Source organism: Myotis nattereri (assembly GCF_964212035.1).
Source record: "Myotis nattereri genome assembly, chromosome: 12".
NCBI classification, from domain to species: Eukaryota; Metazoa; Chordata; class Mammalia; order Chiroptera; family Vespertilionidae; genus Myotis; species Myotis nattereri.
The window spans coordinates 67,027,926-67,051,569 of record NC_138087.1 but is presented as its reverse complement, the minus strand read 5'-3'; the positions used below and the strand labels follow the sequence as shown (position 1 = coordinate 67,051,569).

The following is a 23,644-nucleotide window of genomic DNA, read 5'->3' as shown; positions in this document are numbered from 1 at the left end:
TGTAAAGCACAGCCTAGGAAATACAGTCAGTAATACTGTAATGACTACGTATGGTGCCATGTGGGTACTTACTTTAGGGGGATCACTTCTTAAATTATATAAATGTCTACTATGCTATATACCTGAAATTAATAAAAATATTAAATGTCAACTGCAATTAAAAAAATTGGGTAATGATAAGTATGATTCAGAAAATAAAGAAGGGAAAAGGATTGGGGAGTAACAGGGCTGTGAGTTAAGAAAGGGAGGTCAGGTGGCCTCTTCATCATTGATATTTGCACAGACACATCAACAACTGAGCAGTGGGCTGAGGAACAGCTAATGTGAAGGCCAATGGGCCTGGAGCACAGTGCACAAGGGGAATAGCAGAGGGCTCCATGGTCAGACAGGCCATTTAGGCCTTGTAGGTCTTTGGAGTTTGTTCCAGGTGTGACGGAAAGCCATTGAGAAGGGAATGACATGCTCAGATTTTCAAGGATTGCTTTGGCTAATGTGAGAAAACTGACTCCGAGGTGGCACTGGTGGAGGCAGGATAATAGGAAGGTACTGCAAAGATCCAGATGAGAGATGACAATGGCTTGATGGAGAATGGTAGCGTTGGAGATGGGGAGAAGTGGTTGGATTCAAGACATATTTTGAAGGTAGAGTTTACAGGACTAGATAGAAGCAGGAGAGAAAAAGAAAAATCAAGAATAAAAATGATGGGAGAAGTCCTATTTTAGGAACATGATTACATACCAGTAGTTGACAGTTAATTTATGAGCAAGAACTGATCCTGTTCTTTTACATAGTAATATTACAAACGAGATATATTTGCTGACTCAAAAATTAACTGTACCTACCTTAATAGTAAACAACAGGGCTCTAAGATATTTGGTTTTAAAAAACTTTAGCTGTTGATTTTTGACATGATTTGAAAAATCTTTCATTATGTGATCCTCTGCCCCAAAACCGACATGCCAATTACAGAAAATCAACTGGTTAGGGTTACATTTTACATTTGATAAAATAGGAGCTGAGATTAAGATAGTTCACATTTCGTCTGAATTATTCCCTCAATTATTCACTCTTATATATATCAAAATTATAAGTGATGCGATTTTAGCAAAACAGTAAGCCAACAAATAATTTTGAAGTATAGCACTTGTATTTTACAAACCTTTCACTAAACTGCTTCCAGCACATTTATGACACACACATTTCTTCTTTTGAAACTTCTACTTTGAAAAAGGGATTAGCCACAGTATGATGCTTTCAGGGACTTCCAATAACGATTTCTTTTTAAATACATTTGCAGTGAGAACAGCTAGTCTTTTTTCTCATGTCTAACAACAGAATTAGGCAGGTGTAAAGGTGGAGAGAACCGTCTCTGAGGTCGCCTCTAGCCAGCCTTCTGCAGAGAAGGCTCTTAGATACAGCAACCCCGACCCAACCCCTACCTCTCCCTGACACATTGGCCCGAGTTCTGAGGCAAAACAAGCCTACCAGAGAGCTGCAGTCTTTATTCCAGAAAACAGATGAGAGATGACACAACTGCACAGACACCGTCTTCCATTTATTCAGAGGAGTAAGAATTGGTACAAATAATAAACATTGCTTTAAATACAAATAAATAATTCTGGTTTCTAAAGGAAACAGCTCTAGATAATTCAAAGTTAAGTATTTTCTAAGTTCCTATTAAAAATAGAAGACTATTTTGCATTAAGTGAGTTCTACATCACCACAACCCTTTGAGGACTTAAGGATAAAATAGTGAATTCTATACTCTAAGAAGTCACCAGAAAACTGGGAGATGATTCTCCCACCTCTGTAAACTATCCCCCAAATGGAAGGAGAGTTACGTGCATCATAGACAGAGCTAATGAATGCAGAAAGTATTTAATACCTAAAGATATCTAGAAAGATTTACCTTGGGAAAGGTGGTAAGAACTTCCCTGAACCAGCTCTGTGAATTCTGAAACCCCACTATGTTGACGTTTTGGTGTAAGTGTCTTAAATTCACTTATGCTCATAGGAAGACTTAAGTTCCTATAGTGAAAGTTTCCTCTCGCTATGAATGACAATGGTAAAAAGTCTGTAATCACTAAGAATGGCACCCTAAGGTGAAATAATGATTTATCTGGTGAAGAGACAATGGTGCTGCCCAATGACACAGTCTGTCCACCTGGCACCAGGATGACCACACCACTGAGAAAAACACACTACCTAACCACACTACCAAATAAACACGATTTATTTTTCTCTCCCTATTGTTATAAGTCATGCAGTCTTTCAAGCCTTTAAAAACCACATAAAACATGAGGTCATTACCATCTTGGTGCCAGAGTAGTGCCTGCTCCACTGTGTCCACTGCTTGTCCCCACCTCACCCCACACAGGCAATCCAATTTCTTCTACTAGACCCCTAGGCAATTATTAATAAATAATGTTTGATAGAGATCAATATAGAAACATTCAGGTTTTCAAATAAATTTTGTTTTCTATTTAGATTGATCATGATACAATTCCAAATAGAACATTCTCATGCCATAAAAACAATCTCATGCAATAAGTGCATTTTAAAAGCCCCATGTTAATAACCAGATTTGTATTATAGAAGGCAGGATTATTTAGATTAAAAAAACGATGATCACTATAGAATAAAAGCTGGATTTCCAAAGAGAACTTCTGTTGTGGTACAATATGCTAAATTTGATTCTATAGTTTTGTTGATGCAAACGATTTTAAGATATACGGCATATTTTGCTAATTGGGATTTTGAAACAAAAAGCATAATTGTTAAGCAGATTACCACAACATTTGCTCAAAGAACCAGCTCCCTTTTGCCAAGAACTTTTCCTTTTTAGTCCACTTGGAGGGATTTCCATAGTAAATTCTAGAACAACAATTCTCAACATGATTCAAAATCTCCCACTTCCCTCCCTGTCTCTTTTATGTCGTAAAGACACTTGAGCCCAGGAAAATGCCCTTTTTTTTTTAAGACAGACGATAATAAATTTAGTTTCCTGATTTAAATAATAACATTTTTTGTTTGCCTTTCTCTCTGGCACACTATATAGTGTTTCTGGAGTTACAAATCCAAACAAACCAGCCAACTAGAGCATCCCAGTGTTCAAATCACAATTTTGGAAAGAATCCTATTTATTCTGGATGATGCTCAATTCCACACATACTTCAGGGTAGAAACATCCATAGGAACAGCCAAAAATGTTATTTTACCAAACTCTAACATGGGATTATGCTCTGCTGGGGAGTACCAGTCACATCTACAAAGTACAAAGGCAGAGGGTTTCAGGTGTGGAGACCAATTTGCTTTTGCTGCTACAGTGATTCATAACCATCATCTTCGAGATTTCCATGCTGTTCTAGAATAAGGAGTAGTCCTTTTTTTATCTGGTGGCTTAAAGTAGGAATAAACAGGCGCTGCTGGGTACTCGGCATCGGGATTTTCTGCCATCATTTTCAGCTTTGCTTCAATGGCTTTTATCTTTGCAGTGACGCTGGAAAAAGGACAGCAGAGGATCAGAATGGGCTTGGGTACATTCAGAAAATACTGTGTATTTCTTCTTCCTTGCACTTCTCATTCATGTTGTAGAAGCAACAATACTCAAATAGGAACATTCAAACACACAAAGAATAACCAATGCTCTCATTTCAGGAACGAGATCTGAACCACCTGTTAAGTTTTTACTTTAAACCCAGACACTGTTAGGAGTACTTTGCATATTGTCACATTTAGTCCAAAGGTACAAACACTGTGTCTTGGCAGCTAGTAGGCACTCAGAAATAATTCATGTTGGAATTGAAAGCAGGGTCTGGAAGAGATACTTGAATACCCATGTTTATAACAGCATTATTCAAAATAGTTAGGATACAAAAGTAACCCAAGTAGCCATTGATGGATGAACGGATAAGCAAAATATGATTCATAATACATTTTAAAATATTGTTCAGCCTTAAAAAGGAAATTCTGACATATGCTAAAACATGGATGAATCTTGAGGACTTAATCTAAATGAAACAAGCCAGACACAACAAGATAAATGCTGTATGATTCTAGTTAATATGAGATACTTTAATACATTTAGAGACAGAAAGTAGAATGGTGGTTGCCAGGGGTTGTTTAATGGGTATAGAGTTTTAATTTTACAAGATGAAAAGAATTATGGAGGTGGATGGTAGCGATGGTTGCACAATAATACAAATGTATTTAAACACTACTAAACTGTACACTTAAAATTTGAAAAAAATAATTCATGTATAATTGAAAGCAACATTGTAAGGTAGGTTATAGCCTTATTTTTGTACAGAAAGGTTAACTTATTCAATGTTAGACATAGCCAGTAAGTGGTATTGGTTGAGATTTGACTCCAAAGTCCATTCTAGTAACTATTACATTGTATCACCTTTTGAATCACTGAATAATAATGGCAAAAAAATTCCTGGAAATTCTATGAAGTTTCTTTTTAATGACAAATGTTTGTTTATAAAGGCTATCATTTACAGAGTGCTTATAATGAACCAGGCATTGTGCCCACATTTTATAGATAAAGAATCAAGTGCAGAAAGGTAGTGACTTGCCTAGGTTCATACAGCTAACAAATTACAGAGTTGAGATTCAAGCCCAATTTGTTTATCAAAGTCCTTGCCTTTCTCCTCCATCAGGCTGGGAGCTGAGCAGCCCCGTATTAGAAGAGGTGAGGGGACACTGTGGAAGTTTTAAGGAAGTCCATTCTGATCAAGGTCATGGCAATCCTTGGATCAGAATGCACTCAGGCAGTGGATGTGTTTTAGCTCTGGCTCCCTTTATTCTCCATTCTTGCTGCTGTTCATGATAACAGTCAGGGAGAGAAGCGTAGAAGGAAATGTACACATGGCCTTTTAGATGTCCTCAAAGGTGTGCACTGCTGCACACGCTCACACTTCACATGAGCAATGTGAATGAAAAATGTTATATTACCAAGATGCATTCTGCCTCCGCTGTCATGAGTGGGACAGTGGGACATTGATGTTGTATGAGTCACACGGAAACAACCGTCTCTGATTAGGTAAAGATGTTAATACAGCGGTTCTCAACCTGTGGGTCGTGACCCCTTTGGCAGTCCAACGACCCTTTCACAAGGGTTGCCTAAGACCATCCTGCATATCAGATATTTACATTATGATTCATAACAGTAGCAACATTACAGTTATGAAGTAGCAACGAAAATAATTTAATGGTTGGGTCACAACATGAGGAGCTGTATTTAAAGGGCCAGAAGGTTGAGAACCACTTTGTTAATAGAAAGATGTAAGCTGAGGTTCTCTGGGTTAAAAAAATGAATGGAAAACACTAGGTTATCTATTAAAAAGTGAAAACACTGAAAAAAAGAAACTAAAGACATGTTCACTGTAATATGAAGATCACCAAGCAAAAAAGGAGAAATCCTTTTCCTACAGGGGTAGATTTATGAAAACCTCCACAGATACAGATCTGTAATTACAGAGGCTCAATCTTAGTGGGAATATAGCATATTGGACATAAGTTCCTAGTGAACCTATTGATGTCATTATACTTTTTTATTTATTTTTTTTTTTTTAATATATTTTATTGATTTTTTACAGAGAGGAAGGGAGAGAGATAGAGAGTTAGAAACATCGATGAGAGAGAAACATCGATCAGCCGCCTCCTGCACACCCCCCACTGGGGATGTGCCCGCAACCAAGGTACATGCCCCTGACCGGAATCGAACCTGGGACCCCTCAGTCCGCAGGCCGACGCTCTATCCACTGAGCCAAACCAGTTTCGGCATACTTTTTTAAATTTCTGAAAGTACAAAACAATAAAGCAGCACAAAATTAAGAAATACCAATAATATTAAACTTGTATTAGTAACACAAAAAGTTAATTTACCCATTTTATTCCTCCTGAAAACATTTCAGGATCACCTTCACTTTAATGAGATGCTTGCAAATCTGCTTTGTTTGGTGTAGATCACACAAAAGACAGGCTTTTTGTCTGTCTGTTTTCTCTTTGGCTCTCTATCCAAATAGGCATTGCTCTCCTGACTTTATGACTGAATACTGGTTTCTAATCCTTGTAAAATGCTGACATTTCTTCACATATCTTCTTCTCTTCCCCTGGAACAGGCTTGAGAACTGTATTCCTGCAGTTACAGTTGGAGTTTCTCTGAAGTAACTAAAATACTGAATTTTTAAGTCCAGTAAAACTGGCATTAAATGTGATCCTGCTATTTGCTACCGGCGTGATCTTGGCCAAGATATTTTACCTTTTTAAGCTTCACTTTCCTCTTACGTAAAATGTGCATAAGAGTACTTTTACCAGAATTTTATAATCACATGACATATGGCATGTAAAGTGTTTAGCATAGCGCCTGCTTCATAGTAAGCTCAATAAATCTTGGCTATTGCTATTGTTAATATATCTCCCTAGGCCAGTGGTCGGCAAACTCATTAGTCAACAGAGCCAAATATCAACAGTACGACGACTGAAATTTGAGAGCCAAATTTTTAAAACTTAAACTATATAGGTAGGTACACTGTTATTAACTAAATTAGGGTACTCCTAAGGCTTAGGAAGAGCCACACTCAAGGGGCCAAAGAGCCGCATGTGGCTCACGAGCCGCAGTTTGCTGACCACGGCCCTAGGCTACAATGTAAAAACCAAACATACCCCCAAAACTCTACTTCTGCTCAGCTATCCATTTAACTTCTTCTTTCTCAACCCAGCCCTTAGTTCCTTTTGTTCTGAATTAACTCCAAAGATGTAACTGACAATTTATACATACTAGTACCAAAAACTGTTATAGTGGCTGAGATGGTACACAGAATTAAAGTGCTGCAAAGTAAAATATTGTATAAGGAACTCACAGTTAGGGAGGAATTAGTGTGTAATGACAAATGCCAAAGAGACACAGGCCTTATTAAAATGCTTATTTTTAAGGTAAAGACTGTGTCTGATTTATCTCTGTATTCCCAGTGCCAAGCACAATGGCTGGTATGTGGTAGGTATACCCAGCTTTTTGTGGATGAATTCTATTTATAGGGGGATGGAAGAGAGGAAATGTATACATTCTGGAGTTTAACTGAACACATTCTCTGAACATGTCAAACGTTAGTAGATTCTATTCTAGATTTAGAGTCTGAAGAGTTACTAGAGCATGGATGAAGGTTTGGAATGAAGAAATGGCTCAAGCTCTTGAGTAACTGTGTTTTTCTATAGTACACCATCTTACCTTAGGTTAGATTGAGTGGGCTCAGTGCTAGAGGATGGCTCAAGGCTGATTGGAAGGATCTTATCATTCTTGTTATGATCATACCTCTAGAAGTAAGAAAAACAGAAATTACTTCCTGTGCAAAAACCAGCCCTTTAACTGCAGAGCATGGGTCTGTATACTTCAACCCTACCAGGATATCATCAGCACATTTCTAGACAATTTTAGGACAGCTTTACATTTAGAATGAATGCAAAACTCCACACAATTTTGGCTTAAAGCTATACATTTAGAAAAAGAAGTTTAGAAGAAGCCTCCCACCAGCCATTAGTTCTCCTTATCTGGTAGGGAAAGAATTTCTAGTTTCAAATTCACGGGTGGCACAGGTACACGGCAGGATTGCCCTTACATTCTTATTTTAATGGTCACATATCACCTTTTACCATATTTATTTTACTTCATCCAAAACACTTAAAAATTTTGCTAGATTTTTGCCAAGTACCAAGCATAACATTCAACTCTTAACAGGCCTGAGTGGAGAAGAAAAATAGTAATAGCTTTCAGCCACTGATACAGAAAACATTCTCCAGGAAAAGAACAGTTTAATTTGATGTGAGAAATTATATACTTCTTGTAAAAAGTAAAAATAATATGACAGAGCAATCAGGATCCTCTGGTCAAAAGACCTGTAGGAAAAGTAAAGTACGAGGCACAGAGAGTCTCAAATGAAAGAAGGAATGAAGAATGGTTTCTCTTGCGTGCCTTTTCAGTGAGATGCAGAATGAGAAAATGACAGCCAGTCTGGCAAATGAGACTGGATTTTCTTTTGAGTAAAAAAGTCTTTGGTAATTTTCCTCATTTCTATTTTCCAGGTAGTGAGCCCTGGAAGCTGAGAAGACTCTGTGGCTGACCACCTGAAACGCAGGATCCAAAGTGTCTGAGCTCTGTTTTCCAGCTTGGACACTGAGCTCAAATGTTTAATTTCTGACTCTTCCAGGAAGCCTGTTGGGTGGAGTCTCTGATCAAAAACCCATGCTCATATAGCTAAAGACTGAAGCTCCAGTTTTAACGGCCACAAATCTTTTTGCAGGTCTCCCAACCCCACTGCAGAAGGAAGGGAATCAACTCCTGAGGTTACTCCAGTCCCTGTACTTCACCACCTCTTTCAGTTTCCCCAGCCAGGACAGAAAGCCATTCATTTTTAAAAATGGTCATAGCTTTTCCAGTGCGCTCTCCCAAGAGACCTCCTACAAGACGAATAAGGCAGTGTGCCACTTCTCAGGCCTTGAAGACAATACAGACCCTGCAAAGTACCAAAAATAACTCTCAAAATATCTGGTGTAATGAGATGCCAGTGTTTTAAGCACTCATGCAAACTACCCACTTCTCAAGCATTTAGAATAAACATATTCAAACTCTTCACAGACTTGAGAGGCTGGGGAGAGTCTAATAATGCCTAAAGCAACTAATTTTAAAAATAAATACATTTTTTTTTCTTCCAAAGAACCACCCCACCAAAAAAAATGATAGAGGTCTGAGTATACACATCAGCCACATGGAAAAATCAATCAAAAACAGAATCTGTGGGTATGTGGAGAGAAACAATGAAGGAACTTAATCCCTCTTGAGATGCTTCTCAAAAGAAAAATCTGGCAACACACATGGTAAATACAAGTAGGAGACCAGAGTATGGCTGTTCCAGATGTGAAGAGACTGGGATGCAAATGGGTAAGTGGACAATTGTCTTTCGGAAGACTCATTAGGATGAGCTGAAGCTGCCTTTCCAGCGTCTCACACTTACCTTGACTTGAGCATGGGCCCATCGCACCACCAGCTTCTTAGACAGAGCCAGCTTGCCATTGAGACACTGGATGGCTTGTTCTGCTTCCTGTCCAGGAAAGGGCCTACAGTTAGTCAACAAGTCAAATGGCCGACAAGCTACATGTATTCACAAGGGCCTCGTTAGCTGCTGAATTTCTAACCACACCACTTTTGGTAAACAATTGGCAAAAAGTTTACAAAGAAAAAAAAGCAAAATAATAAAAAGGGTATGAGTTTTTTAGTCAAACAAAAATTTAAGTGGCTCTGTCACTTACTGGCAGTTTAGTGTTTGGCAGGTCACTTATAAATCACCTCTCTGAATATTAGCTTTCTCACCTGTAAAACATGGAGGATACGTACTCCTCGATGGTTTGTGAGGAGTAAAAGAGTACATGGAAAGCATGGAGCGTGTGGGAAGCACTCACCCAACATTAGCTGACAGTATTGTTACTAGGTGATACCTTCCTACCTACTTCTGTTAGTCAGGGCAGCACTTACTGTGTCAAGAACTAGTACTCCCCCCAGGAAGCCTGGAACTGTATCCTGGACTAGGGCTCATACTCCCTGGATCCTAAGTGAGAAACAGTAATGGCCTCAAAGGATACGGGAGTGAAGAAAACTAAGCCGGAAAAAGCAAGAGTAAGTCAAAGAGGCTGTGAGCAAGGTATCTGTGAGCCAATCTATGCACCTGGCTTTCCAAACCAGAAGTCCCCTGACCTTTTCCCTATCAGACACAGGAGCAACCAGGCTGAAAGGAATTCCTGAAGCTGGATAACAGGCACTCTAGGACATTCCCAGGAAGCCTGGCTGTACTTTTCCATCCTGCTGAGCCTTCTCTGCTCTGTGTGTATCCACAAGGCATTCGGCCAAGAGGAACCATGTTCACTGGGGGTGAAGAAGCCCTTAAGGAACAAAGAAAAGAAACAGGGACAATCTATTTGTGAGCTCAGGCATTCCAGTCTGGTTTTACTGGTGGCTGCTTTATTCCTCTGGGGCTTACCAGTATGACCTTCAACAAATACTTATTGAGTACTCACCATGTGTCAGATATTAAATAGTCACTGGCTTCCTTGCCTCACTACAGCACGTGAAGTTACAGGGATGAATAAGAGGGACATGTTATCCTCCTTTTAAGTTTCATTTAGTCAATCAGAATTTACATGGCACTCTCTATTAATTCTGTAGCATCAACACTAATAAGATGCCAGCAGTGACAAATGCTTCAAGAAATAATTTCCTACCTCTATACCTTGTTTCAAAGTTCTTGCAGTCAACATTACTGTTAAATGTCAACTAAGTTTTCCTATGCACCTTCATCTAGTCTCTCAACGTCCTATAAGGTAGGAAGGGTGTAGGCTTTTAATCCCCATTTTTACATGAAAACTGAGACCAAAGAGGCTCAGAGACTGGTCCAAAGCTAATAAACCAAAGAGCCAGAATAGGAGACAGGCGTTGTGACTTCTAGTCCAGCAAGGCCACAGATTTTAGTTGTCTGTAAGAATTGTCACCACGCTCTATCATTGAGGAAAAATAAAGTATTTACTAATGCTAACCATATCGGGCATTCTTTCAGTTTCCCCAAAACTTGAACAATTAGAGCAGCAATGTATCACTTATTGCCTATCAGAGCTGCAAAAAAAAAAAAAAAAAAAAATCCCCAGTACGGGGCAGGACAATGACATCTCAACACATACCGACACATCGTTTCTGGACAACAATCTGGCAGTTGTATTTTGAAAAATATGCATGGCCTTTGTTGATGCCACTCCATTTTCCCGAGTGCAGTAGATATGCATGGTTAGAGTTGCAAATGTATTCACTACTGCACTGTTTACACTTGTGAATCACTAGGGAGAACCTAAATAGCTAACAGTTAGTTAGTCAAATACCATATGTTCATATAATGAAATATTATGCGGTCATCAAACATCCTGTTGATTAGCTTTTAAACTGAGGTCTGCTACATGTAATAAAATGTATAAATATTAAAGATACAGATTAATGAATTTTTACATATTTAAATCTATACCAGTGAAACCACAATATTATGATACAGAATGTTTTCTTGCTGTGTATTAGGTGAAAAAAAATTTAGTATACTTTGAGTGCCAAACAGGATCATATAATCCTATTCATGTATTATAAGCCATATATGCGTGTATGTATAAAGTCTTCCAGGTTTGTTGTTTTGTTTGTGGGAATGTGAAGAAAGAAGAAGAAACTAAGAGACACACAACTAAAAATTAACTGATTATTTCTGGATATCTGGCTGATAAATTAAGCCACGTACCTACTGGGTATATTTTCATCTATAATAAGCATGCTTTACTTTTGTAATAAGAAAAACATCCAAATACAATTATTAATAAAACAATAGCTAGACAATGTTCTCACATAAAACTAATAAAGTTACAGAGAGTACTGAGCAGTGTCTCTATATTTAATAACATTCAAATTCAAGTTCTTTATCAAATCGTATCCATCCCAAGGACAAAATTTTAATACAAGATACATGTATATATCATGATTGAGGCTGGATGTTTTCTTCCTTTAGATATATATTCAAATTTGTATGCATTTATTTGGAGACATTCAGAAGAAGGGTAAATTTTTAAGAAATTGAAAGAAAAAAGCGTTTGTGGGTGGCTCACCACAGACAGGGAGGGCTTTTGTACCACAGGACAAAACTACTGAAAGAGGAGGCGGCTTTGTTGGTCAGCCACTAAAGGCAAAAACAAAGCAGAGGAGGGAAGAGGATGTCCATTTGCTTCATGTGGGCATCCCAAAGCATTTGGTCAGAAAAGTAGGTCAGCCAGCCACCTTTGTCAGAAAGCCTAGGGAGGGTAAATTTTGGAAGATATTCACTAATTCTTTCATTTACCAAGGACCTCCTTTAAGATTCAGAGCAAGGCACACAGGCATTAATCAGACTTGGCTCCTGCCCGCAAGGAACTGCTATTCTAGCAGTTAAAAGACATGCACAAATACTTATGGGAGAGTCTAAGTACCGTGAAAGGGGAAGCAGTCCAATTACCTGCTTGGTTTCAAAGTTAACGAAACAGTACCCTCTGGGCTGTCCCTCCAAAGCACCTGACTTGTGGAAAAGGAAGTCGAACTGCTTTACCGTGCCAAACTTCTGGAGGAGCTTCAGGAGGTGGTATCTGTGGGGAAAGCACAGTCCATGAGTACGCTCAGGGAAATCTGTTGGCCAATGAGCCTGAGTATGAGATAAAAGCAAGAGATAATTTACTCCAGGGATAACATCTCACGCCCCCGCCCTCTGCCTTCCTCCAAACTGCTCTGTTAGTCTATTTGGCAAACAGAGTTGTTTGCCTCTATTTGGAATGGGAACGAGAATTGTCATGGCTATGCGTCTGTCCAGCACAAAACTACCAAACAAAAAACCACACCTAACAAACAGCTGTCTGGCCCACAAGCACCATTTGTTTTTCTTTTGGAGAAAAGCTCAAAAATAGTGTCGATTTATTTATTTTTAACTTCTTGGCAATGAAATAATATTTGTGAATAACCACAACTCCATCAGAAACACACACACTCCAAAACACACACTCACACTCCAAAAGTCAAAAATAAAGTAACACATACACAATCACACAAATAAGTAATCTAGAAAGACTTCCCTATTAGATTATAGCATTAACCCCACACTGCGCTTGTGAGAAACTGCCCCAAACCAAGCCACAGCTAGTGTCACTTCCATTATTAAGTGCTTGAGTTTCAATCTCTGATGTGACTGAACGCCAGGACAATGTGGAACCACAGTGTGACTGAAGCTGGTCTCACACAGGACAGGGAACCTGGCCAGTTCCATCCAGCTGTGGGTAACTAACAAGCCTGTTTCTTAACACAGTTTAGACTCTGGAGCATGGTTGAATAAAACATATAGCTGGCCAGGGAAGAAATTTATTCCAAGCTATTGCTTGCCACTCTGCCCTTCACCCTCTTCTTGGATTCCTTTCTCTAAAACTTATTTGGTTTGTATAGAGCTTTTAAGTTATTCAAACAGATGTGGCCTTAACAGGTTGCTGTGGCCAATCTCAATTCCGACTTCCTGTCATCTGATGCAAGGGTGAGACAAACCAACAGCTCTCCCGTTTCCTTTTCCTTTGGCCTTCCTCCTGGCATCCTCCACACTATTCAAATGGAGTCAAGGCTTTCTCTAAACAATGCTGTCCCTGTGATACTAAAAAGGTATCAGCCCACATGCTAAATCTGTTATTACTGGGAATTCGACCCCACAGGGAGTCAGTAAAGCTGTCCTTACAGCCACATTTATATTCACATTGTTTTCTAGGAGAAACTCATCAAGATTTTATTCTTGACTAAGAATCTCCTTTGGGAGGCAGAAAGATAGGAACTGGATCATAAGCTCTACTGAATTTGACACTAATACACATTGACAAGCAAGCCCATTATCCTGGATCAGGTGCCTGACAAAGTAGAGAAAGGAAGACACAATACAGGTCTTTTACTGGGGCAGGATGCAAGGATCCCAAGGTATCCTGTGGATATTCATCTGGTCTTTAGACCTATTTTGAAAGAAAAAACAACCTTCTCGTTTCTAAACTCTCAACTCCCATCAGGAGACCTCAACTGTGAGTGAGAATTTAGGAGGTGATTCATCAGGGGAAAGGGAGACACCTCAGCACACATGTCTGGTTTACTTGATTTTTGGAACAGCAAGAGTGAGTCTCTGCCGAAACCGGTTTGGCTGAGTGGATAGAGCTGGACTGAAAGGTCCTGGGTTCGATTCCGGTCAAGGGCATGTACCTGGGTTGTGGGCACATCCCCAGTGGGAGATGTGCAGGAGGCAGCTGATCAATGTTTCTCTCTCATCGATGTTTCTAACTCTCTATCTCTCTCCCTTCCTCTCTGGGGGAAAAAAAAAAAAAGGGAGCCTCTGAGCAGACAGACAGGCTACAAGAGTCTCCCTCAACGTCTCTAATTCACAGCTGCAGGTCCCACTTAGTATATCCATCAAACCATAGCACTGCCCCAGCTGCTATGAATGGTGGGTCAAACCTGTTTGTTTTTTTGTGTTTTTTTTTAAACAATCCAAAGGACTCTGTGGGCTGGTCATCTTTTCATTAGCTCTATTCTGCTTAATAGCCGGAAGGTAAGATGATCGGCATTTCCTAGGAAATGAATTTTAATTTACTCAGGAAAAAAAAAAAAGCCGGCAGATTATTCTTTGAAAAGCTAACAAATACATTTTGCCCGAGAAGCCCGACCTTAAGATTCCAGGAACATCTGCTTAGGTCTGTGTCTTTCAACTTCTCCAGGATTTCTTTTCTTGTTTGATAATTTCTTGAAATTATCGGAACACCGAAACAAAAGGAATGAAATGTTTACTATTTTGCTTCCTGGAGATGGGGACTGCAAGCTCTGATAGTGAAAAAAGCCTGAAGACTCTTGCTTTCACATCTGCAAGCACTTTCATCTGCTGCTGAAGAATGGGAGATCTCACTACTCACCAGAGCCTTGCTTCCCTGCTGCAGGAAATGTGGGCCCTGCAGGCTTCTGGAGCTAGAGAATTACTACACCAGCAACTTAAATCAGTGTTGTTGTTTTTTGTAATGGGTCTTTAAATGGCATTCCTGCCTAATGGCAAATAAGTAATTAATCTATACAAATGTTAAAGCAAACAACTACTATGTGTCAAAAACTGTATTGGGCTCTTGGACTATCCCGATGAGTACAACTAGGTCCTTGCCTGCAAGGACTTCACATTCTGGTTAGAAGAGGGAGATATGTAATCAATTACAGTGTCATGCTTGCACATACGGGTAAGCATAAAGATGAAGAGGACCATTGTGCAGGAAAAGTAGTGGTCAGTGAATGCTAAGTACACAGATATATAGGTGACAAAATGTCTGATCGATTGAAAGAGAGTTGGGGAGGCACTAAGAGATGAGGCTGCAAGGCAGGAAGGAACAGGTTATGAAACATGTTGTGTGCTTAGTGAGGGAATTTTAATTTGATGCTGAAGGCAATGGGAAGCAACAAAATGACATGTAAGATGATATTTAGTGCACAATTTGTTTCAAAGGAAAATTTTCTTTCTAAACTTATAGAAATTGTTATGTGGCAGGTCTTCATGGTCTATGCTTTGTATGTAATAGACTGGTCTTACTGTGTTCCAAATTTAAGTAAGCAAACAGTAAAGACTGCTTCATAATGCATTTATTTTTCCTTGCGTTCTAATTTATCTGTCAAAGTCTGTATCAGAAGGACAGTTCCACCTGGATGACTCTCCACTGCTTTCAAGTTTACTTACTCTACCCCAAACTGACCTCTTCCCCTCCACAAACTTCTGCCTCTTCCCAGCTATCCTAGGGGTCAGTGTGGACAAGATTCTTTTACATTTCTCAGGCAAGAAACATTAGGATCATCTTCAACTCTCCGCTCCTCTTCAATCACTTTTTCTTCATCTGATTCACCACTGGCCTCCAAGTTCACTGTCTCTATCTAGGGGATATTAATGGCAGACCTGTAGCTGAACTTCATCATTAGCCTTGCCCCTCCAATTCATCCTTCATACTAATTTTCCTATTAAAACACTAGAGGCCCGATGCACGAAATTCGTGCAAGAGTAGGCCTTCCTTCCCCGCTGCTGGCACCGGCTTCCCTCGTAGCCATGGCTTCATCTGGAAGGATGGAAGAACGTCTGGTCTAATTAGCATATTATGCTTTTATCATTATAGATCATTTTCATGATATCAGTCTCTTGCTAAACACCCACAATGCGTCTCTTCTACATGAAATTCCATCGGGTGTGAATTAACTTTTAAAGACTATTTTAATCTGATAGTATTCTATTTCTCTAAATATTTTCACTATCATTTAGTATTCAACCTCTCCTTTAGTAAAAAGGTCTTCATGAGCCCAGCCAGTATGGCTTACTGGTTGTGCATCGACCTACGAATCAGGAGGTTCCATTTGATGCCTGGGTTGCTGGCTCCATCCCCAGTAGGGGGCATGCAGGAGGAAGCCAACTGATTCTCTCTCATCATTTATATTTCCATCTCTCCTTCTCCTTTCCTCTCTCTGAAATCAATAAGAACTTTTTTTTTTTTAAATAAAAAGAGGTCTTCCAGATATTCTGCTCACACAACAATCTTATTCCTGCCTTTATTTATGATCCACCATTCATTTAGAATGCTCCTTCTTAGAGAATTTAGAGAATTTCTCCTGGCTTTATTCCTGTTCATACTTCTTATGCATAATGCTGTGGCTATTAATTTGGCCTTCTACACAGCATATTTAATATTTGAAAAAGAAAGCAGCATTAACCCTTCAGAGGAAACCACAGTGTGGAAAATAGACAATATCTAAAGACATGAACTTTTCAGTTTTTCTGTTGAAGATACTAGTAATACACACACACACACACACACACACACACATATATATCTAGTATTTATTTATTTTAAAAATCTTTGTTGTTGAAAGTATTACATATGTCCTTCCTCCCCCTCACCCCCTTAGTGATATTTAGAGGTGTTGTTTTATAGTTAGATTTGAGTCCCATAATTTAAAAGAAGTCCTTACATTTTAAAATTTAGACTAGGATACTTTAGGTTATAACTATTCAATTATGTGAACTATTACCTATTTGTGCAAAGAGCACTAAATCAGGCTGTGGGAAACTGAGTCAACTCACTTAACTCTTCCTATAGAAGAGGGAAAATATCTGTTCCACTGGCTTCACAAGGTTGTCACACTCTTAAATAAGATGAACTAATGCAATATTAGAGCTAGAAAAATGTTCAGATCATTTAGCTGAATATTCTCTTTATAGGTAAGAAATATTAAGTATAATGTAATTGAAAGGAATCAGAATATAGTAGAAAGAACATGAGTTTGGAATCTGCTACCTCCATAAATAAGAGTATGTCATCATTCCTCTAAGTCCAAATCCCTAAGATCTGTTTAGTCATTTGGATATTCCTAGAGAGCATGGCCCTAAAATGGGCAGTTTTACAACCACAAAGTGAACACAAATAACGAGCAGCAGAATATTAGAGTGCTGGACAGTTCGTTAGGAATGCATATACTGTTGAGAGGAGAGCCTGACTCCGATTAATAACTAACAAGCACATGCACATAGAATTACTATTAAAAATTGTGCGGTAAAGTTTTTAACTGTCGTTGGTTTACATATTTCTGTAACTATTCGTGACAGCAATTACTATAATTTGTCTTCTAATAAGAGGTAAAAAGCATTTCTATAGGAGGGGTATTCAGATAGTTTATAGAAGAGATGGTAAAGAGTATGAATATACAGAATCAAGAGAGATAAGAATGGTTTTGTTGAATGGAAAACAGGCAAGAACTAGTACCAATCTGTTGGTGGGTGTCAATTTCATTACGAAACCCGGAGGTGCTCTGCAAACTTCTGGCAAGTCATTAGAAGTTTAGAGATTTGGATTCAAACAATACCCTCTGAGATTGAAGTATAAGCCAGGCACCACAAGGTCACATAAGTTTTATCATGTAATCCTTCCAATGTTTGGGAATGACTGTATTTTAATAACTAGTCTAGGCTATTACCTACATTAAGAGGAACAGGATCCAGAAGTTTCTCTGCTTCAAACACTTGGAAGGAAATCACATATTCCTACAAGATAAGACCTATCATACTAAAATGTTAGTTTTCTTTGTTATAATTAAGTAAATTAAATAAGGTAATATTAAGTATTTCAAGCTAATCATAGGCTATGATTGGTAGCTATGTCTTTAAAAAAATTGATTACTATTTAATCAATTGGCTTAACAGACAAAATGCTTTAAAATGAGGAGTCCATAGAGGAAGAAGAGTGAAAATGATCTCTTGTGATACAGAAGTGGGAAGCCGCAGGTAGAAGGCCCCGACCTGCAGGTTAGGACTTGCCACCCACCTCTGGCCTGATGTAAAAGAGCAGAGGCACCAGAGGGAAAGTTTTGATTCAGTGTTGTTAATGCTGTAACTGAAGAAAACATTCACAGACTCCAACTTACGACATAAACCGAGGTGGCAGGTGCCCACTTGAACCTTCCTGACAAGCAGCAGGACACACTTAGAACAAGGGTCTCATTACAGGGAACTGCAGCCAAAACAATGAACAGTTTCCACACTCCAGATTTCCAGTCAGACAAGCAGGGGTAGGAATGGAAACCATTCTTGGGAGTGTCCCCTCACAAGCTTGGGTTTTAGATGAGGGAAAGTTTTTCTGATCAACACACATTAACTGAGAGGCTGGGCAGATTCACACATTCATCCTCAAAGCCATGAGCCATAAAGAGAACCAAAATCAATGCACAGTCTATATTTCAGGGCCCCCATGACCATGGTCACATTATATGGGGCAACACAACCTTAAATACCATCATAATTTCCAGAGGGACCGAACAGTATCTACATTAGCTGATGTGAGCTTGAGCAGGTTTAAGGAACTAAATTTTCTGTCATGTATGTTAGTTTACATCCCTTTTCCTGTCTCTTAATCTCAACCCTTAAATGTACCTCCTCTCTTTCCAGACTCTGAAGGTTCCGCTGTCTCTTCTCCCCTTCCTTTTAACATTATTACAAAGGGAGTAACTACTAGGACTGATGAAATCTTCCACGTTTACTTTAAGCACTGACCCCATCTGGCTTAATCCACTCATCCGCTACCAACCACCACCCTGAACAACTGGGAGAAGGAAAAACATCTCCATTCTCTTTGCTCAGAAATTCCTTTCCACTATAATGTCCATAGTGGGAAGAGTGGGGAGTCAGGACAATTCAATTACTTTTCTGACTGTGGTGGGCAAGGCACTTCCATCTCTTGGGGCCTCTACTGTGGGTTAAGAGAACTGGACATATCAGAGATTTTCAAATGGTCCTCATGGAGTCCAGTAAGTGATTGCTAAAGACAGGGTGGGAGTTACCAAAGGCTGTGAGTGCGCCTCTTCCCCTCCTTTAATCAGAGCAGCTCTGAGCTTTTACTTTATATATATGTTCTTATTACTTTAAGACAAGGTTCCTCAGATTTTAAGAGTTGGAAAATGGCTTAGCATAGGGCACTTGGCACACAGTAGGCACACAAATCATTTAATGAATGAAAACCAAAGGGACTGAGGTGATCTCTAAGATCCCTTCCAGCTCTGACCTCCCATGGCTGTTTAACATGAATTAAAGTCAAATGCTGCCCCTCTACCTGCCTATGAATATACTGAGACTTCTGCTTGTTCCTTCATTTTGAGGAAATCATGCCCAAAGCTGATTCTAGAAAATAATTTCCTGATCATGGGTACAAGGATTCAAATAGTTGATCTCTGGCAAGTAGAAAAAAGAATATAGTTTAAAGGCTATCCAGGTCTATGTCTTTGCAGTAGAAGAGTCCAAATGTAAGAAAAATACCAAAATAACAGGCTAATAATAACAACATCACATCTCCTTTAAAGACAACTGAAACGTAAGTAAAAGGGCCAAAATATATCCTACATCCTTAAAAATTCTTCTGAACACCACTGCAGACATCCCAGTTTCTAGGCAATGAATCAAGATGACTTTGACTTACTCTGTGATTTTGGGGTCCAGATTGCCAATCCATAACCGGTGCCCTTCCTGTAGGGAACCCTCTGACAGGATGGATGCGTTCTCCAGGGGAAGAGTTTTGGTTTCTGCTTCCATCAATCTCTATTAAATACTAAAGGAAATGCGAACATTCAGACAGCAGAAGAGCAACACTGTGTGAACATGAGACTTCAAATTCAGTTCAACAAACATTTATTCAAGGAGGGAATGCCCTGGGCAATCCTTCAAAGGCCTCAGTTCTTCCACAACCAGGGCCCCAGCACCAGTTCCCTTGGGACAGCTCCTCTGGCAGCCAGAAAGTAAAAGCTTCCATTTAAGGTGAAAGGGGTGTGGTTCTGTGTGTAGAAACTCAAGTTTTCCTCTTCTGAAGCCAGAGGCTGACTGGGCAGGAGGCCAAAGTCTCTCTTACTACACGATACTCCAGTTTAACAATTATCACCCAAAGTAAGCCTTGGAAACCACCAGAAAGAAAGTTAATGGCACTGAAGAAGATGGGTAAGGCGGAGCAACAGTATACCTCTTCCTCGTGAAAGAGGCAATACAGGAAATTAAAGGCCATAGATTTTGGAGTTAGAACTGAGTTTGCAAGCAGGTTATGTGACTTGATAAATTACCTAAACATTATAGGCCTCCTTTTCCTCATTTATATAAATGGAAAGAACAGTTCTTATCTTACAGAGCCATTGGGAAGATTAAAGGCAGTGCATGAAAAAAATCATTAAATGCTACATCTGACAACAGTAAATAATCAATAAATATTAGCTATTATCATGTTTAAAATTTTGAGAGGCTGGGAAGAAGAGATGAACTTCCTCCTTAGTTAGTCCATTTCTACTATTTACTAGTTTTGTAACGTTGGGCAAATTATTTAACCACCCTGTGCCTCAGTTTCCCCATCTGTAAAATGGGAATAATACCCCATAAGAGTTGTGAAGACTTACTGAGTTAATTCTCTTAAAGCACCTAACAAGCTTTCAATTAATGTTAGCTTAAATTATTACTAGTCTTAGTTCCTGAAATGTCTCATCTCATAGACAAAAAAGGAAAGTGAGGATCATGATGGCTACAGTAGTATACAGAGCAAAAACCCGGTGTCAGGAGACGAGGTTTCAAATTTTGGCATTTCGACTGGAAGTCACTTCTCCCTAAGTTTGTTTCCTCGTCTCTACATAATAAACCTTGCCCTGCTTATACCTTAAGGTTGTTGTGAGGACAAAGACAAGATGCCAGATATAAAATACAGCATTCATGAAAATATAATGCAGCAAAGAAGAGATAAAAGGGCTGGGAAGATGGCAGGCTGTGCCAGACTTCAGAACTCCCTGCTACAGAAACATGTCCTATATAACCAGAAGGGCCTCAAGAGGTTGGTGCGGCAGGAACTGTTTAATAACAACATTGCCATTACCTCTTACCATCTCAGTACAGCCTATAAAGTCTAGCACACAGTAGCCCCTAGATCAGTGATGGCGAACCTTTTGAGCTCGGCGTGCCAGCATTTTGAAAAACCCTAACTTAACTCTGGTGCCGTGTCACATATAGAAATTTTTTGATATTTGCAACCATAGTAAAACAACTATTTATTTTTTTAAAATATATTTTATTGATTTTTTTTACAGAGAGGGAGAGGGATAGAAAGTTAGAAACATCGATGGGAGAGAAACATCGATCAGCTGCCTCCTGTACACCTCCTACTGGGGATGTGCCTGCAACCAAGGTACATGCCCTTGACCGGAATCGAACCTAGGACCCTTCAGTCTGCAGGCCGACGCTCTATCCACTGAGCCAAACTGGTTAGGGCAAGATTTATATTTTTGATATTTATTTTATATATTTAAATGCCATTTAACAAAGAAAAATCAACCAAAAAAAATGAGTTCGCATGTCGCCATCACTGCCCTAGATAATTGTTTGTTGGCTGTGTTTATTTCCACAAAAGGGTATTCTTCTGCTTTTCCCACTCACATGTTCAATCTGTTTGGCAATGTGCGACAAGCAACCACTAACTGCTAACCCCGGGTTATGTGCAGAAAATAAAGACATGAATAACCCATAGCTCTTGCTCTTACCTCCTGTGAGGAAGGTGAGACAGACATAAACAGAATCCCAGGAGTAAAAATAGGAGGAGAAACATTTTGTCTTCTCCCTACTTTCCTTCCTTTCCTCCTACTTTCTTAGAGATCATTCATTCAAAGAAAATTTACTGAGGTTCTATTTTCCAGGTATTGTTTAGGTCAGTGATGGCGAACCTATGACACGTGTGTCAGAGGTGACATGCGAACTCATTTTTTTGGATGATTTTTCTTTGTTAAATGGCATTTGAATATATAAAATTAATATCAAAAATATAAGTCTTTGTTTTACTATGATTGCAAGTATCAAAAAATTTCTATATGTGACACAGCACCAGAGTTAAGTTAGGGTTTTTCAAAATGCTGACACGCTGAGCTCAAAGGGTTCGCCATCACTGGTTTAGGTCCTGGGGACAGAGCAGTGAATAAGTAAGTACCCACAGGGTACTAATATTTGGAAGAGGGGCAGGACACAAAAAAAGCAAAATAAATAAGATGTAATTCGTGGTAAGTGCTGCAAACACAACGAAGCAAGGTGACTGGAAAGAATACTGAGGTTGGACTACTTTGGAGCTATCGGAAAGGCCTCTAAAGGAGATATTTGAGATGGAACTTGAACAACAGGACCTTCTGATTGTCTCATGTCTAAAAACAGAAATGATACCAATAGCTTCTTAGTATCACAGGAGGGTACCATCTTTAGCGGGAAGAGCACAGGAAATGGGCCCCAAACATCTGCATTCAACTCCTGGTTTTTTGCACCCCGTGACTGTATGACTTCAGTGAGTCATGATCCCTTCTCCCCCTTACGTGTCCTCGCCTCAGAAAAGCTCTTTCTAATGGAGGGAGCTCCCTGTTGGTCTCTATCACAGCCACCTTTTCCTTTCCACACAATACTGATTCATTTTCTGTGATTTACTGTTTTATCGCCCGTTTCCCTCACTAGAATGGAAGCTACTAGAGGGCAGGGCTTTGCCTATTTTGATCACGGTTCCATCCCCAGCGGCTCGAGGCCAGCGCTCAATATTTACTGAATGAATGAACGAAGCAAGCCACTTTTCCACTCGCAGCCTCAGTTCCTCCCTTCTTCCTAGAATGGGCACCATTATCCCTCTCTCTGGGTCGTTAGGAGGCTAAAACAAGGCAGTGTCGGTGACAGCTCAGCACAGCGCTTTTTGAGAAACGATGAAGTGTAACGAGAAATCAAGATGGCCCGAGGCTTTCAAAACCCTTTGACTTTGCAACAGCGACAACACTTAGATTGTTAACAGGCTGACAAGCACGCTTTTTCACCTCTCCTCCCAGCGGAGCTGCAACAGCCCGGAAGCCAGGAATAGTCACTTGGGGGAAATGAAGTGCAGAGAAGCAGAGGCACTCGTTCCTAAGGGCTGTTAACGGCGGAGTCCCACGTGGAACCCCGGCTTCCCGACCCAGGCCTCGAATTCCCAGAGGCGGCGGGTCACCACTCGGGTTGTTATTTCCGGGCCAGCGGCGGGACAATCCGGGGCGGGGCCTGACAAGCGTCTTCTCCGGCCGCCTCCCCAGGGAGGCCCGCCGGGGCCGGGGCTGTGGTGCAGGGGCCCGGACTCACCTCCTGGCCTCGGCGTCTTCCCCTCGGCTCATGCCCCTAGAGCAGGTCCCCACCCCGCGGCCCACCGCGCTCCAGACGCCTCCGTCTCGACGTTACCTGCCGCCAGGCCGCGGGTGACGCACTACGCCTGCGCCGCCGCCCCGCCCCGCCCCGTGACGTCACGACGCCAGCGCCGCCGCCGTCGCCGAGGTCGCCAGCGTCTTTTCCTAATAGCCTGGGTGATAGCTGGTGAGTGGTCTCGGCGCGGCCTGGAGGCGCGCGCGGGCTCCCGGTGCCAGAGATCTCTACCCCAGGACTTCTTAGGGACCGTAGGGGGCCTGATCGTGGTACCCCGACAAGTCCCATCCAGTCCGGCTTGACCTTAC

The 23,644-nt window shown here is 40.3% G+C and overlaps 2 protein-coding genes across 3 annotated transcripts in view; one reads left to right on the top strand and one right to left on the bottom strand.

Annotated features, from left to right (window-relative positions):
- Window positions 1–1,536: 1,536 nt before the first annotated feature.
- Window positions 1,537–23,429, bottom strand: RBM18 (RNA binding motif protein 18). Of its 2 annotated transcripts, XM_081103283.1 has the most exons (6): window positions 23,280–23,429; window positions 19,600–19,728; window positions 12,069–12,195; window positions 9,015–9,101; window positions 7,235–7,320; window positions 1,537–3,499 (listed from the first exon to the last, which is right to left on the bottom strand). In XM_081103283.1, exons 2-6 carry the CDS (start codon window positions 19,710–19,712, stop codon window positions 3,340–3,342), a joined length of 573 nt encoding a protein of 190 aa, XP_080959409.1. In that variant the 5' UTR covers window positions 19,713–19,728; window positions 23,280–23,429; the 3' UTR covers window positions 1,537–3,339. The 2 variants fall into 2 exon arrangements, with proteins under 2 accessions (XP_080959409.1, XP_080959410.1); XM_081103284.1 differs by lacking the exon at window positions 19,600–19,728 and having other exon boundaries at window positions 23,280–23,421.
- MRRF (mitochondrial ribosome recycling factor) overlaps window positions 23,192–23,644 on the top strand; it is a 43,016-nt gene continuing 42,563 nt past the window's right edge. The window contains exon 1 of the mRNA XM_081103282.1: window positions 23,192–23,507. The gene's annotated coding sequence lies outside the window, so the exon portion shown is untranslated. The remainder of the gene's footprint in view (window positions 23,508–23,644) is intronic.